Genomic DNA, 17,182 nt, shown 5'->3' with positions numbered 1-17,182 from the left:
CCTTTCAGGTAACGCTGAATCTTTTATTTGGTTCAGTCTCAAATATTATCTGATCTACATCAGTAAAACTGCGGTCGTTCGAACAATACAGACAGGAACTCATTGTTAAGATGGAGGCTCGGAGTTAGATGGGAAACAGCAAGGAGGAATGAGAGCACACTATATTACCAACTAACAGGCTAGGACTAAGACTTGAACATCTAGATAAGAGCTGAGCATGGAATATTAGAATGTTCTAGACTAAAGGCTGAAATGTACAAAATAATTGTGTTTCAAAGCTTGCTGAATTATATAAGATACATACAGTTAAGAGTTTATAGGACATCAATGGGGAAATGACAACAATGCATCTCTTAACCTTAAGAAAATGTTTTATGCTCAATCCGTTGTCATACTAATTTAACACAGCAATTTTTTCAGTACTGTAAGACAAACGAACATTTTGAAAGAGCACCATTTGGTAACAGTACGTTTTGCTATTTATCTTAATAAAATGTTAAACTCATCAAAACGTAATTTTAACTCGGCAACATACTGGAATGCACTTCTAACTAGACCATTGTGATCTTTCAATGTGTCCTGATTAGGTGTGTTTCGCCTTAACGTGCCTGCTGAGTCCAGATTTGAACTTGAATGCTGAGCGACACTGTAGACATTTGTGACGTGTCATTCCCCTGTGTCTAGTAGAAATCTGGTCACTGAGATTGGTCGTGTCACCCAATTTGAATCCACACACATCACAGGTTAGCTTCATTTGGCCGCTTTCGCGTCTTTCGTGTATCTTCAAGTCTTGCAAGAGCAGTTTTGCCACAATATTTGCAAACTTGCAACTTTGTCTCGCCGTGATTGCTGCACCTATAAAAAAGACATGTACTGTCACAAGTTAGCGAGAAATGCTGGCAATGTCAGTACTTGAATATAATTTATAAAAAACACTATATTACTGCCACGCAATGAGTGTTTGATCGTGTAATCAGCATCATAAAATTAAACGACCCTGTCCACTGAAACGCCACATTATTATGTGAAAAAAGCAACCCCTAAAAAACGTTGAAAACACAGCCAGAAGACGGCAAATCTTAACCTCTACACGAGGGGAGTCACAATAAAAGTATAACTGTTAGTATATTCTTATTTCTCGGCGAAAAAATAAAGCTAAAAACTAACCTGTGTCTGTGTAAACGCTTTCCCACAAAAACGATGGCAATTGACCAGAATGCCTTCTATCGTGGTCTACTAGATGTTGTTTTGTTTTATTTTGAAATGCCATTCCGCATTCTTTGCGTAAAGTCGGAGTCTTCATATTCTGAAATGAAACAAATTTCACAAAATCATAAGTCTATCAAATCAGCTAGCAATCGAAGACATTAAAAGTACAAGAACACTTTTCTTTCTCAAAATTGACAAAATGAAGAGTTATTAAGCAGTTATGTGTTACTGTTTACCATGTATAATGACTACAAACACGTTTTACATATACGATAAGAAAAAGAAGTGGAACACCCTTCACAAAAACTTCAAGCCCTTTATATGTCAAATGCGAATATATTGTTAAAATAAGGGACTGAATTTTAGTGTGATAACACATGTGTCCATGATTCATGAAAATGAGCCCATCATTTAGGCGACTCCGTCGTTCTAACTGTTAAAACGCGTTCATTCTTCCATTGCATTTCCATTACAATGCGTCTTTTCAAACATGGAGCAATGTTCAATAATGAATTTGAAGAATAGAAATAATAAATAAATTTATAATAACTCGTTTTAGCACCAGTCAGTGAAATAATGAGTATATTCACTGAATGTTGTAAACGACCGTGTACTTTATCAAACCTAAAATGTCCGTGTACTTTATCAATTTGGTTTTAGTTCATTTTCGCCTATGAAATAACTATAAGAAGTTCAACAATACACGCTGAAAACTTTAAAATACATAAAATTTGCTTAAAATAAGATTTGTGTATGAATTATTTACGGCTAACATGAAGTACAGTAAGCGATAGATTTGTCAAAAGCCGTGTACTTTGCCTTAGATTTCAACTCTGAGAAATCAGTTGGTCAAGATTTTCAGGAAAACTTTAGAATATTAGAGAAAGTTCTTTATTACCGTGGATAGAGCTCTTAAATGCGGGGTTTATGGTCTTTATTTCACAAAAATTCTCCAAATATTAAGAAAGTTATCTTTAAAAACCTTACCTGAATCGAGACTTGTTGACATTTGTTGCCGTGCACTTTACCAAATAAGTCACGTGGGTTCTCCACCGTGATACAGAAAACCTGTGGACGACATTCAAGTTGTTTTTGTTTTCATTTGGCTGCAGGTTTTATTTCATGTAAAGAAAATAGTCAAAACATAAATGCTTAGAACATTCTTTTTTTTAATACGAGAGGGTAATGCAAAGTTCTTTGACACCGTCTGAAATTGGTTCTATTTTATGAGTAATATTCCTTTATTATAAAGAAATTATTATTTCTTTCCAAATAAAAGACATCAAATTGACCTGACACAGTAACTTTGATATTTTGTACATGTATTAAGAAAATGTAGACTTGTTCGAATTGTGTCTCCATTAGAAACAATAATTTATCACAAAACAGTTATGGTAAGTTGGAGAAATTATAACAAAATATCTTGAGATTGTTCCAGTTATCAGTTTGTCAAAGTAAGCATTGCAGAGATACACTGCACATGTACTGTAATTTGTGCTTTGGTGATTCTAGCGATACATTGTTATGGCTTTACCAGCAGTGCTGGGTTCGGCCTCATTACCCTTATGCAATTGTTTTTACATGCATTTTTTATTTAGCACAATATAGTAGCATGACATTTGGTGCAAAAATTTGCAAAACATACGTTCACATTGAGACAATATTCTATTTTTCTGCTCCATGCAGTCAGTACACAATACTGAATCCACAAACTTCTGGATAACCCTTGAAATATGCACTCATATCATGAAACCTTTACTTGTATAGTGTGTATACATAAGTATAAGATTTTTAATACAACAATACAATCAAAACTAATTAATTGTTCAATTTAATCATTATATAAGCGTATGTATGTTGCCCCTTACGCGCATGTTAATGGCATGTGGCATCAGTGATGGTAGAATAGCTTTTAAAAGTCATTTACATCTATTATTAACATTCATGTTTTTGTTTGAATAACATTCATTTGCTCAGTTTGTTGATCACTTTGTTCATTATAATTGCCATGTGCCAGACAGCTGCATTGTTGTTTGGCAGGTTTATCATCGTTGTAGCATATGCCCCCCAGGCAAGATCCAGCCTGTTCTCCGTTTCCATGCAATGTCCCAATACATTGAGAGCTGTCTCTATGTGGCCAGAAGGAATACCATGGTGGATATTAATATATTGTCCGAGTTTTTCCACTGATGTAACCTTTCTTTTATTTTGCACCAGCTTCCTGTGTGTTAAGTACTGCAGATAGTAGAGGAAGGGGATGGATTCTATAATGACTTTGTCTGTGAAATCATCATATACTTTTTGTCGTTGTTGAATGTCTGCATGTGTGAATGTTCTGTACATCTCATACACTAAATGTTTAGGTACACAGTGTATTTCCCCAGGGAGAAAAATTACAGTTAGTGCCACTGATGATTTCACAACCTCTGAAACAGGTTGGTCTAGGGCTTTGCATAAGAATTTGTTAACAGGGTCAAATTGTCGTCTTCCTGAACTTACACAAAACTGCCACACATCTGGGTGCAGCAGCCTTTCAGTGTGATCCAACTCTACTGCTGCCTCCTCATACTGTCCAGTACAGTACAACATGGAGGCAAACTTCAGTCGGCATGAGGTCAGGTCGAAGTCAAGATTCGCTCGGTACAGGTTGTAAATGTCTTGGGGGATAGGTTGGTGTGTTTGAATGTGCATGGAAGCCTGGACTGAGGCTGACATGGTATTGATTAATTTAACTAACATATTTGAGGTATCTCTTAAGAAGTCATTGTCATTAAGCATTAAAGACTTCATCAAATTTCCAAATGCAATCAGTAGTCCCTCGACGGTTCCATTTGCTTTTTTGCAAAAAAGTGTTGTATTTAGATATAAAACTTCTAGAAGATTTTTCAAACATGATTCCAATATACCCAAAGTGATGTCATACCTTGTTTTTGTTTGTCCGTGCGAAGGCTTAATTCCAGTTAATTTTAACATTCTGTTACCAATTTCATCCATCTCAATATTGAACACAAAATCTGTGAGGTTTTCTATCATGTCTGATAACATACGTGTGATTTGAGGCATCTCAAAATTGCTAAGTTTTCCAACAAATAAGTTCACCCCTGTGATCGTGTAATGTGGACAATAGTGCATCCTGCACCACCGCCTTAGTGTTGTTAGACAGAAAATGACACACTGAATCAGGTTGTTCTTCCTCCAAATCTCAGATGGATAGGACTCTTTGGTGAACAAAAAGGCTGTTTTGAAGTGGAATGTGCTTAGTCGATCACCAAAAACAGGCTTGAAATATGTTTTTCTTAGTACTTTGAGGAACGTGTAGACCCTTAACTCGTTAATAACCATGTCAAACATAAGCAGTCTTTCAATAAGTGGCGTAGAGAATCTCCACTCCAGTTGTGGACGACTACTTCCAGCATGTCCCTGTGGAACTAGAAATACCCCGGTCTGTTTTGCCTGTGACAGTATGTCTGGTCTGGGGTAGTGTCCAGGCCTTGGTCTGTCAAACAGAAACTGACACTCCTCCGGTAAATGTGCACAATAATAACCATCTACAACATCAACCTCCTTACTTCCACTTCTTGATGGGCCTTGTTTGATGTAAAAATCTCCCCATATAATTATGTTTTATGGTTGCGTCCTGGACCGTATTTTTAAGGAACACTCTGCCAGTCATATCCACCTCCAGATCTACTCCATCCCCGTACTTCGGATCCAGTAAGAGTGGGAGTGGAAGACCAGCCCTCATTACTTGTAGGTTACAGTGTTGTGGTGGGGAATACTCGTTCTTTAGTACCAGGAAAATACGGTATGGATTAGGCTGCCACTCAGCCATGTCAAGCAGGACAGGACAGTAATTGTCGATTCGAAATAAATCTATATCTGACTCCATTCCTATTGTTGTCGTGCCTTCACTTTGGCTGCCAAAGTGGAAATATGTTTGGTTCCTATTTTGAAAGACACTCGAGATAACTGCAGAATGTTTTTCCATCACCAGCAAAGTTCTTCTTCTCATTTTGACCACCCTCTTGTTGATCCCAATATCCCCGAGCACCCTGGACAGGCTCAATGACATCGCTTGTTGTCTGCCTGGATCACCGTCCATGCTGTCAAATAAGAGTGGCAGTGTTGCATGTAATGGATTTTGGAATGCTCGTCGTATTAAGTGTTAGGTTTCAAACTGTTTCAAATACTAATGGTTTATGATATGCTTTCTGGTGAAATATATAGACTTATCAGTGTAATAAAAATGAAACCCGTGAGCACCAAAAGTATATATTTCACTCACGGCTACACAACTCGTTAAATATAGCTTTTGGTGCTAACTCGGTAAAATAAATTACGATCTTACACTGAAACAAACAATTATCCTTTATTCATATTTACATTGTATTGTATTGAATTATAATAGTGAAAGAGAATAAATGTTTATTGCTTACCTGAGCAAACATCAGATGTGTGTATTTGTTTAACATACCTAGGAAGAATCTTTGGTCTATATAACTTTCAGTGGAAATACATCACATGATCAATACAGATATTGACAACAAACTGATATGCAACCTGATAATACGAAATTGAACAGCCGAAAGTTAACATTTAAATTGATCGGTTTACAAAGAGATAAAACTTCATAGCCATTGACAGATTTATATACAATGCCAAGTTTGGAGAAATCCAGTGTACAGAAAATGCCTATAGAGTTCTATAGGGGAAATGGTTCAACAGTTCTCGCGAATTTGTCTTTCAATCGATCATCTTAATTACATCCTACATATAAGTTAGGATAAATCTTGCCTTTTAAGATGATGTTTTGTTTTAATTTTGTTACTTTTTACATTTTGATCATTTTTATGGTTATGTTGGTCAACCCAAGCTACATTGAGTTAAAAAGGAGCCAAAATTTGTTTTGCTTTTTAAAGTCATTTAAATTTGTTTTGCTATTTAAAGCCATTTATAGACATCCGATTGCTTAGCTTAATTACGATCGAATGCAGGATTATTTTTGCTTTTAAATGTTCTTCTCGATTTTTTTTATATTGGTCCTTTTTAAACAATAACGTAAAATTAAGCGAAAATCGATGCTCAGGAACGGGAAAATTCCTGTGTATTCAACTTTGTTTCATGGTTTGATTTACCCTCCCGGTGTGTAATCTCAGTGGGGTAGTAATAATACATCGGCAAGTTATCCGGTATGACATGTGAATCGAAGTTTGTCATTTGTAGTTATAAACTTATTTCATAACTACTTCGCTATTTTGTTCGATTTGAAAATAATTTGACTGCATTTTTCCTTATCATTAGTGAATTCAACCTGATACTCGATGTAAGCCAGAACTTGATAATGTATTTTTTATCAATCAGGTGTTAATGTTTTTTAGATGTTTAAAAGTTAAATTTATCGAATTCTATCATTTATATATAGTTTTTGAACTAAAAGGTTTCATTTACAATTTTAAAGTTATATTGGCAATACTTATGAATAGTAAATCCTTTGATATGAAACATTATAAATAAGGGCCTTAAAAAGATAAATGCCAAACAATAATTGTGATAATTGCATCAAGTAATCAAAGCGCGAATGCGCTGAAAGACTATCTGCGGGCAAATATGTGACAGTTGCAAATGTTATTTGAACAAGGGGAATGGGTGAAGAGCACATAGATAAAAGTAAAAACTGTGTCGAGTACCAAGAGCGCTTTTGTCCAAATTGGGCGAGGAAACAAAAATATCTATATTTATTTTATGGCGTCTGGTGTCATTTTGTTTAATATGTTAAATTCACTGCAATCGTCGTAATCCCAAATCTTCATGTATTTAAAGTAACAATGCAGGCCCCTTTCAATCTTTTCTAAAGGATTTTCGTTGCTTTGATTAGATATCATACGACAAAGACGCTTACATCCACAGTCTGAGTAATCCGTTTTCTAAATAGCGCAAACCGTACAATGTTTCACAAAGTTAAAAGGCATCGGAAGGTTGCCACCACTATATTTTTAATCCAGAAATAGAACGAAGCAATTCTTATTAATAATGCGTAAAGTATATACCTTCGCACACAATATATCGGTAAAATTATGCATAATATTTTTCTCAAAATATGCAAGCACGTATCTTAGAAGATTTTTCTAGAATGGCTGACGCGGGAGGATAATGATAAGCTGACACCCACCACGTGACCACTGGTCACGGCTTGGAACGCTGATAAGCCAAGCACACACCACGTGACCACTGGTCACGGCGTGGAACGCTTATAAGCTACGCTTTAGATGAAACCGGTTCTAATACTAATAGCGATATTTTAAATACACCATGGAGGATCAACCAATCTCTATTTTATTTAATAATTTAATCAATCCTTGGCAACAATTACAACAGTTGGACACTTATATATACATGTATAACACACTTTTCTTTATTTTATTTTATTTTTATTAAATATCGCTGTTGTATTATAAACAAGAAAAAAAGAAAAGAAAAATAATTCACTCAAGAAAAAAATAAATCCAGGCAAACGCACTGAGGCTTAGTCCTCAGTGCAAACCAGCATATACCGCCCCCATCCCTGATGGGGGTGGTTAAGGAAACTAACTAGTGAGAAATCTGTCATTTAAAAAAAAGTTCTCACTAGCTAGTTGTTATAATGCCAAGGATACGTTGTATATATAAACACTTACTATTGTAAAGAATTTTAAAATTTAGACATCTTTTTAAAATGTAAGCTGAGCCTAAAATGTTTGTATAGGAAAAATTATAGCATAATTTCTATGATGTATTTGAAGTGTTTGATTTTAATGCGTATGTGATAGATTCTTAAGACATTATTAAAATATTGAATTTTTAACCAGAGATTTGTACATACTGTGTAGGAATATTTATATATATTCAGTCCAAAGCACCCACGCTACGATTAAAGACGAGATGTTAAAAATGTTATTAAATCTGTAGAAATACTGTAAAACGTAGCGTGCTCGCCGAATGGGTATAACCCGATGCGGAGGGTAAATAAGCTCCCCCCCAAAAAAAAACCGGTTCAACCCGCACATTTAGCAAGGGGTGATTCAGTTCAACCCGCAGATCCATAAAACATTTTATGTCGGCATAAAATTATATTAATGTTAACGCTACTTTTGCATAGAGAGGAGAAATCGATCAGCTCTAAAGTTAACTAAGTTGTATAAGTTTTAAACGTTCTCCATTAAGCAGTTCCAACTTGTTGTTCTTTTAGGCGTAATTAACACAATTCCTTTTTAAAAATGCAAACAAAATGTTTGCAGACTTTTTTAAAGTTTTTTTTTGAAAGATTACCGAAATAACTTAAATTGAATAAAGCAAAACATCATTTTATAAAAAAATATATGTATCTGACTACAACTTCGGTAAGACTGAAACAGTTATAAATAAAATGTAAAACATTTCGTGGAACTTACAATACACAATCACGAATTAAACGATAAAGTTGCGAATGTTGGACACTTTTACACTTTTATGGCGACGATCGGAAATGAAATGAGTATGCGCATGCGCGGCGCAATCATCCTTATGCCTTATCGATAAACGTTCTCAAAAATGCTTTAACTTTGTACATTTGTTTCTCTTTTAAATACTGTATACTGATACCTATCGATTCATTTTTTAGGAAATGTTATACAGTGGAAACTCACTAAACCGGACAAGGTCCGGACTCGGCAAAATTTCCGGTTTAGTGAGGATTCCGGTTTAGTGAGGATTTGATGTACGGAGTAAGTTTACTCAAAAAAACTTCGACGTTTAGACGGAGGTTGAGACATGATTAAAGCACATGCAAAAGTGATAAACATAATTAAACATTTCTGTGTTTTTATAATCATCTGTTTTTCGAGTCTTAAAATAAAACAACTCGCGTAATTTAATGCTTGTTAAGTATGTTTGATAGTTTAATTAACGCACCGCTCTAATTTGATTCAATCATAGAAGTTAAGATAAAACAACCCTGCAAAATGATCACTTAATAACCGTTTCTAGTTCTTTATTTTCTGCAACAAACAAAATAATGTTTCAATCAATTTTCTTTTCACAAGTTTGATAATCGCTTGATTACCGCGCGGCAGTCAATCCACAGCGCAATCATCATTATCGATTATCGAGTTAACACAACATCACATGTGCAATATTTAACGACGCACCGGCTGTCAAAACAAAGTGACACGCGATTCGCGAAATCCTAATACACAAAATCATTTTGACATGTTTGAACAAATATACGTCCGGTTTTGTGAGGTAAAATTACGTTGACAACTAACAAATTTTCTCGATTTTTTGTCCGGTATCCGAAATTCCGAGGTTCCGGTTTTGTAGGGATTATTTTACATTGAAAATAGAAGGGGAAAATCGGGACTCTAAAAAAAGTCCGGTTTCCCGAGAATTCCGGTTTTGTGGAGATCCGGTTTAGTGAGTTTCCACTGTATTATTTATGAAGAAATTACGGCGATTTTGGTCATATTTTCACCCACTAAGTAATATTAATTACATTTCCCATAAATGAGGGTGTCTTTCGGCTCGACTATTGTTAAGTCGTGTTTTTATTTCAAGTTTGTAGTTAAATTGGAATGTGCTTAGTCGGTCACCAAAACAGGCTTGAATCTTTTTTTTAAATACTTTTTAGAACGTGTAGACCCTTAATTAACTCGTTAATAACCAAGTCACACATAAGCAGTCTTTCAATAAGTGCAAGCAAGCATAAGCATTCTTTCAATTTATAAGTGGCGTTGAGAATCTCCACTCTAGTTGTGTCGATGTGGAACTAGAAATACCCCGAACTGGTTTTCTATACATGGACCGTGTGTTTAAGGAACACCCTGCCAGTCCTAATAAGGATTGTAAAAGACAATATTTGTTTTGTTAACCTGAGCACACAGCATAAATTAATATATGTCTACCACACCTTGGACGAAACTTCGGTCTATATAACTTTGTAATGGAAATATTTACCACCACATGATCAATACAGATATTGATAACAAAATATATTGGCTGATAAATTAATTATTCCATTTCACAGCTAGTGCTTTTTTTCTTTTAAAAATAATAAAGTCCGTCATCTTAAATTTCTAGGTATCCTAAATATAAACCATTAAATAATATATTCAAGTTTAAAATGATTCGACATTTTAAAAACTTGTTTATTTATTTCTCTGTCGTCTGTATTCCAAAGTGCTACACTTTAAAAAATATTCTGAAATCAATTAAATTATAAATGGTTTACAAAGTTAAACATAAATGTTGATCGGTTTTTAAAAAGATGGTACAATTTCATAGTTATTGACAGATCCATAGCAACAAATTGATAGAAAAATCTGAAGAAAAAAGGAACAAGTTCATTACATATGGTCAGAAGTTTTAAAGTTCCTATTTTTCATTAAGGCGACACCAACATGATGTCTCGTTCAGCGGATTGAATGCACCTTTTTTCATAAAATGCAAACAAATGTTGCTTTTATAGCGACCGCTCCTATTTTTCTACAAAAAATAAAGATGACAAAAATAACTTTTTTTGTGAAGCCATGTTGCACGGAACAATGCAAAAACAGGACTTTATATGTTTCTGACTACACCTCCCGGAAGACTTCTTATAAACAAGAGCTGTCGCAGGAACTTGACAAATGCCCCCGAAAGACCTCGTTGGTCTTAGGATTCATCTGCTGGTCATGACCAACCTACCTATCAAGTTTGATGTCGCTATGTCTAAGCTTTATTGGGAAACCGTGGTACGCGTGGTGACAGACGGTCCAATTACAATATGCCGCCCTTAGGGAGCATAAATAAAAAATATGTCGAATATTTACTAAAATATACCATTAGAAGAGATACTACCATTATTCTTAGTCATTCTAAAAAAATAGTATGTATGAAAAAATGGTTCCGCCTTCGACCGCTCATGATTTAAAGATCCATTCTTACTCCCAAATAAGATTTACCACAAGTAAAGATATTATTTTATTATTCCAAAAAGGATGAATGCATGTTGAAAACAATGGTTTTTATGAAGGATACTGAGTTGTATTTGAAAGAAATGAGCATAAAACATGGTATTTCTACCCTATAAAACTATAGAAGACCACAGTAAATATTTTAGCATTCACCAATTATTTAATATTTTTGCGCTTTCTGCTATTAAATACACGGTTACAATATTGTTACCAGTAATTAATATTTTCACTTAATGCATTATTTAGTAAGTAGTTAAATGTGTATCACTCAAAATATATGTCTGTTATACATGTGTATGTATTGATTTTGAATAAGAGAGTCACTTTAACAGAAATTCTTGTTCGCTCAAAACTACGTAGAACCAAAAACTTTAATCGACGTGTACCATCAATATTTTGGGATTTGAGTCATTACGTAGTGGAAAATATGTTTTACATAAAAAGGTAAGTTTTTTCTTCCATTTCCCTAATAATTACATCCTCTATTTGAACCATGAGATTATGTTGACATTTTAAGTTATATGTCATAAAAATGAAACAAATCCTTTTCTCTGTACATCAGCGTACAAGGTTTAATGCCTTTTAATGAAATGAAAGTGCGTTTAAAAAAGCATAACTCATACCACATGTGTACTCAAAATTAGTTTAGGATCACATAAAGAAGCGGTTTATATATCTCAACTGGTATATAAGGTTTTTCGTTAAATTTAGTTAATCAAGCACATTTAGCATTTAAAAACAATTTGAATACTTTAAATGATATTGAGCCAGTCGATCTAAATAGAATGATTTTAACATCTGAAGAAATATTTATTAGGATCCTGAACAAGCGCAACCCAGCAGACAACGTGAGCGTTCATGGTAAAATGTCAAAAACAGTGAACACTTGAAACAGTGAGTTTATAATGTTATAGTCCACCGTTAAAGCTGCACTCTCACAGATATACCATTTTTACAACTTTTTATTTTTTGTCTTGGAAAGAGCATTTTTTTGCGTAAATATCTGCAAACCAATGATAAAAGATTGCTGACCGTTTCTAACAGTGTAAGAAAGATGCATAAAACATCAATTTTTGAACTTAAATATTAAAATCTGCGATCTAATTTTTGTCAGCAGTCTTGTGTGACTGGTTTCCATGGATTTTCGCAAACATTGGCTCGTTTCAATACCAAAAATAAAAAAGTTTTTAAAACGTTCAATCTGTGCGAGTGTAGCTTTAATTTTCAATAAAAAGCATGACAATAATAAAATATATCATTTATCGTTTTCCTCAAATTTGAAATAGGCCATTTTTGTGTTTAAATGGTTTCAATCGAAAAGTATCTAGCTTTTTTTTATTTATTGTATCAGAATAAAATCAGGACATATACGTTTTAACTTGTTATTGCATACACACGAACTGTGCATGCATACATTCAGAAGTCCAAAATGCATTGGTAATCGAAATTTATAAATATTTTTTTCACTGCAACATTGTAATATATTTTACCGAGTGAGCACCAAACCAGTGAACTAGTGTACACTTTTGGTGTTTACGAGGTGAAATATACAGTGCTATATATTATTGATTTTTTTTCACAAAAGTGCACCACACTGTTAAATAAAAAATAAAAAGTTAAACATATTTTATATTTCACTGATACTTCTCTATAAACCACCGATAAGCATATAATAAAGCAATGATCATCCATTATTGTCTTTACTAAATTGTTCAATATCATGATATCATACAATTAAATATGACACACTAAGGCTGTGCTATATTGCAGTTCTTGCGGGGTCGTGAGATCAGCATTAAAGGTCAGTTTAAGGATAAAGAATTACGCATTTTTGCGTGGAAAACATTCATAGGTTGACAGTTTTGTTCATCATAATGGCCATGTGCCAGACGGCTGCATTGTTGTTGGGAAAGGCCTGTAAAGATTTTGAATATAACATCCAGGCAGTGTCCAGCCGGTTTTCTAGCCCCATGCAGTGTCCCATCAAATTTGTTGCTGTCTCTTTATAGCCAGGCGCCTTACTTTCTTTGTGTAAGCATAGACTTAGTTTCACCATTGCTGTCACTTTTCCCCAAAATTTTGCCCAAGCTGGTTGTACGTGAGATACTGTAGGTAGTAGAGAAAGGGGAAAGAGTCAATGGTGGCAAAATCCATAAAGTCGTCACACCATTTTCGTCGTCGTAGAATGTCTGCATGTGTGAATGTTCTGTACATTTCATACACTAAATGTTAAGATACACAGTGTAGTTCCTGGCGGAGAAATATTACACTAAAAGCCACTGATGATTTTACAACTTCTGAAACAGGCTGGTCGAGAGCTTTGCATAAGAAGTTATAAGTAGGTTCAAACTGTTTTATTTTTCTGGACTTAAACAAAATTGCCACACATCTGGATGCAGCAACCCTTCAGTGTGATCCAACATTGCCGCTGCCTCCTCACACTGGCCAGTACAGTACAACATTGAAGCAAACTTCAGTCTGCTTGAGCTAAGATCTGAGTCCAGATTTGCTTGGTACATGTTGTAAATACCTTGGCTGATTGGTTGGCATGATTGAATGTGCATGGAAATCTGGACAGAAGCTGAGATACCACTGATCAATTTAACTATGAGACCAGATACATCCCTGAAGTAGTCAATGCCATCTTGCATAAATGTTGCGTACATCTTTAATACATTGTCATATTGAATCAACAGTCTCTCTGCCTCGACAGTTGCGTTTGCTATTTTGAACACAAATAATGTATACAATCTATCTAGAAGGTTGTTCAAACAGGCTTTCAAAATGTCCAAAGTGTTGCCACGGAATCTTGTTTTTGTTTGCACATGTGAAAGCTCGAGTTCAGTCAATTCTATCATTCTCTTACTAATGTCATCCATCTTGATATTGACCACAAAATCTGAAATATTTTCTATCATGTCTGATAACATTGACGAGATATGGTCCATCTCAAACTTGCTTAGTTTTCCCAGAAACAAGTTCACATCAGAGATGGTTTAATGTGGACAGTAGGCAATTCTACACCAGCGCCTAAGTGTGGTAAGACAGTAGATGACACACTGCAGCAAGTTCTTCTTTTTCCAGATCGAGGATGGATAGGTATCCAATGTGAACATCAAGGCTGTTCTAAAGTGGAAAGTGCTTATTCTGTCACCAAAAATAGGCTTGAAATATGTTTTTCTTATTATTTTAAGGAAAGTGACCTTTATCTGATTAATATCCAAGTCAAACATTAGCAGTTTTTCAATAAGTGAGGTAAAGAATCTCCACTCCAGTTGTGGGTGACTACTTTCAGCAAGTCCTTGTGGAATAAGAAATGCTGTGTTTTTTCTTGCCTGTGACAGTATCTCAGATCTTGGATAATGTCCTGGCCGTTGTCTGTTGAACAGAAACTGACATTCCTCCGGTAATTTTGTGCAGGGATAACTCATCACCATATCAAGATTCTTATGCATGGTCCTTGATGGACCTTGTTTGGTATAATCATCTCCCCATAGCTCTTCTTACATACTTGATTCCCAGACAGTGATTTGAGAAGCACTGTATTAATACCATTAAATAGTACACACTAAGGTTGAATTGTTTCCCAGTGTTACATTGCAGTGTTGTTGTGGGGTCGTGAGAATAGCATTAAAGGTCAGCTCCAGAATTACACATTTTTGTATGGAAAGCATTCATTGGTTGACCGTTTTGTTCAATATAATGGCCATGTGCCAGACGGCTGCATTGTTGTTAGGAAAGGCCTGTAAAGATTTTGCATATAACCTCCAGGCAGTGTCCAGTCGGTTTTCTAGCTCCATGCAGTGTGCCATCAAATTCGTTGTTGTCTCTTTGTAGCCAGGCGCCTTACTTTCTTTTTGTAAGCAAAAACTTAGGTTCACCATTGCTATCACTTTTCTAACATTATTCCCAAGTTGTTTGTACGTGAGATACTGTAGGTAGTAGAGAAAGGGGAAAGAGTCAATGGTGGCTAAATTCATAAAGTCGTCACACCATTTTCGTCGTCGTAGAATGTCTTCATGTGTGAATGTTCTGTACATTTCATATACTAAATGTTTTGGCACACAGCGTAGTTCCTGACGGAGAAATATAACGCTCAAAGCCACTGATGATCTCACAACTTCTGAAACAGGCTGGTCGAGAGCTTTGCATAAGAAGTTATAAGTAGGTTCAAACTGTACTCTTTCTGGACTTAAACAAAACTGCCACACATCTGGATGATGCAGCAACCCATCAGTGTGATCCAACATTGTCGCTGCCTCCTCATACTGGCCAGTACAGTACAACATGGAAGCAAACTTCAGTCTGCTTGAGCTAAGATCTGAGTCCAGATTTGCTTGGTACATGTTGTAAATACCTTGGCTGATTGGTTGGCATGATTGAATGTGCATGGAAATCTGGACAGAAGCTGAGGTACTACTGATCAGCTTAACTATGAGACCAGATACATCTCTGAAGGAGTCAATGCCTTCTTGCATAAATGTTGCGTACATCTTTAATACATTGTCATATTCAATCAACAGTCCCTCTGCCTCGACAGTTGCGCTTGCTATTTTGAACACAAATAATGTATATAAGCTATCTAGAAGGTTGTTCAAACAGGCTTTCAAAATGTCCAAAGTGTTGCCACGGAATCTTGTTTTTGTTTGCACCTGTGAAAGCTCGAGTCCCGTTAATTCTAACATTCTCTTACTAATGTCATCCATCTTGATATTGACCACAAAATCTAAAATATTTTCTATCATGTCTGATAACATTGACGATATATGGTCCATCTCAAACTTGCTTAGTTTTCCCAGAAACAAGTTCACATCAGAGATGGTGTAATGTGGACAGTAGGCAATTCTACACCAGCGCCTCAGTGTGGTAAGACAGTAGATGACACACTGTAGCAAGTTGTTCTTATTCCAGATCGAGGATGGGTAGGTCTCCAATGTGAACATTAAGGCTGTTTTAAAGTGGAATGTGCTTAATCTGTCACCAAAAACAGGCTTGAAATATGTTATTCTTATTATTTTAAGGAACGTGTAGACCTTTATCTGATTAATATCCAAGTCAAACATTAGCAGTCTTTCAATAAGTGAGGTAGAGAATCTCCACTCCAGTTGTGGGCGACTACTTTCAGCATGTCCTTGTGGAATAATAAATGCTGTGGTTTGTCTTGCCTGTGAGAGTATCTCAGGTCTTGGATAATGTCCTGGCCGTGGTCTGTTGAACAGAAACAGACATTCCTCCGGAAAATGTGTGCAGGGAAAACTCATCACTATATCAAGATCCTTATTCATGGTCCTTGATGGACCTTGTTTGTTATAATCATCTCCCCATCGCTTTTTCATACTTGATTCCCCGACAGTGTTTTTGAGGAGCACTCTGCCAGCCATGTCCACCTCTAAATCTATCCGTCTGTCCATCAATATCTCCTTGACTGACTGTGAAATATCGGTCTCCAGTAGCTGAAGATTGCAGTGTTGGGGTGGGGTATGTTCATTCTTGATAACACATAGGGACTCCTTCCCTGGCTCCCACTCAGACATGTCAAGCAGGACAGGATTGTTAACATCCAATCGTAACAAATCTACATCTGACTTCATCCCTATTGTCGTCGTGCCTTCACTTTGGCTTCCAAAGTTGAAAAAAGTTTGTATTTTATTATGGAAGGCAGTGAAAGTGATTGTAAATTGTTTCTCAATCAGCAGCCAAGTTCTCCTCCTCAAACTGACCATCTTTTTGTTGATCCCAATATCCCCGAGCACCCTGGATAGTCTCAGGGACATAGCATACTGCTCCCCTTGATCACGGCCCATGCTGTCAAATGATAGAATCTGGATAAGTTGTTTTAAGCAAACGGTACATAGTCTCAAGATTTAGATGCATAAACTATGATAAAATACATTTTTAAAATGTTACTTCACAGAAGCTGAATTTCCTGTTGATGTGATATTAATTTATTACTTCTCCTATTTCCTTCTTTGGCAAATCAGGCATACACATTCTATATTTCTATATTT

The 17,182-nt window shown here is 35.6% G+C and overlaps 2 protein-coding genes across 7 annotated transcripts in view; both read right to left on the bottom strand.

Annotated features, from left to right (window-relative positions):
- Positions 1–353: 353 nt before the first annotated feature.
- LOC128207441 (uncharacterized) overlaps positions 354–17,182 on the bottom strand; it is a 32,303-nt gene continuing 15,474 nt past the window's right edge. For 4 of the 6 annotated variants that reach the window (XM_052910363.1, XM_052910362.1, XM_052910364.1 and 1 more), the window contains one exon: positions 7,671–16,979. In XM_052910363.1, coding sequence (XP_052766323.1) covers positions 14,849–16,978 — 2,130 coding nt within the window. In that variant the 5' untranslated portion in view covers position 16,979 and the 3' untranslated portion in view covers positions 7,671–14,848. Of the gene's footprint in view, positions 856–1,167; positions 1,307–2,196; positions 2,278–7,670; positions 16,980–17,182 lie in introns of those variants that run through there. The other 2 variants (XR_008256700.1, XR_008256701.1) reach the window with 1 other exon arrangement.
- Positions 2,287–7,445, bottom strand: LOC128207442 (uncharacterized). The gene is made up of 2 exons (XM_052910366.1): positions 5,646–7,445; positions 2,287–5,312 (listed from the first exon to the last, which is right to left on the bottom strand). The coding sequence occupies exon 2, from the start codon at positions 4,558–4,560 to the stop codon at positions 3,175–3,177; it is 1,386 nt and encodes a 461-aa protein (XP_052766326.1). The 5' UTR covers positions 4,561–5,312; positions 5,646–7,445; the 3' UTR covers positions 2,287–3,174.

The sequence above is a fragment of the Mya arenaria genome, chromosome 11, assembly GCF_026914265.1.
Source record: "Mya arenaria isolate MELC-2E11 chromosome 11, ASM2691426v1".
Lineage (NCBI taxonomy): Eukaryota > Metazoa > Mollusca > Bivalvia > Myida > Myidae > Mya > Mya arenaria.
The sequence above is the reverse complement of the archived record's forward strand: the minus strand, read 5'-3'. Positions and strand labels throughout refer to the sequence as shown.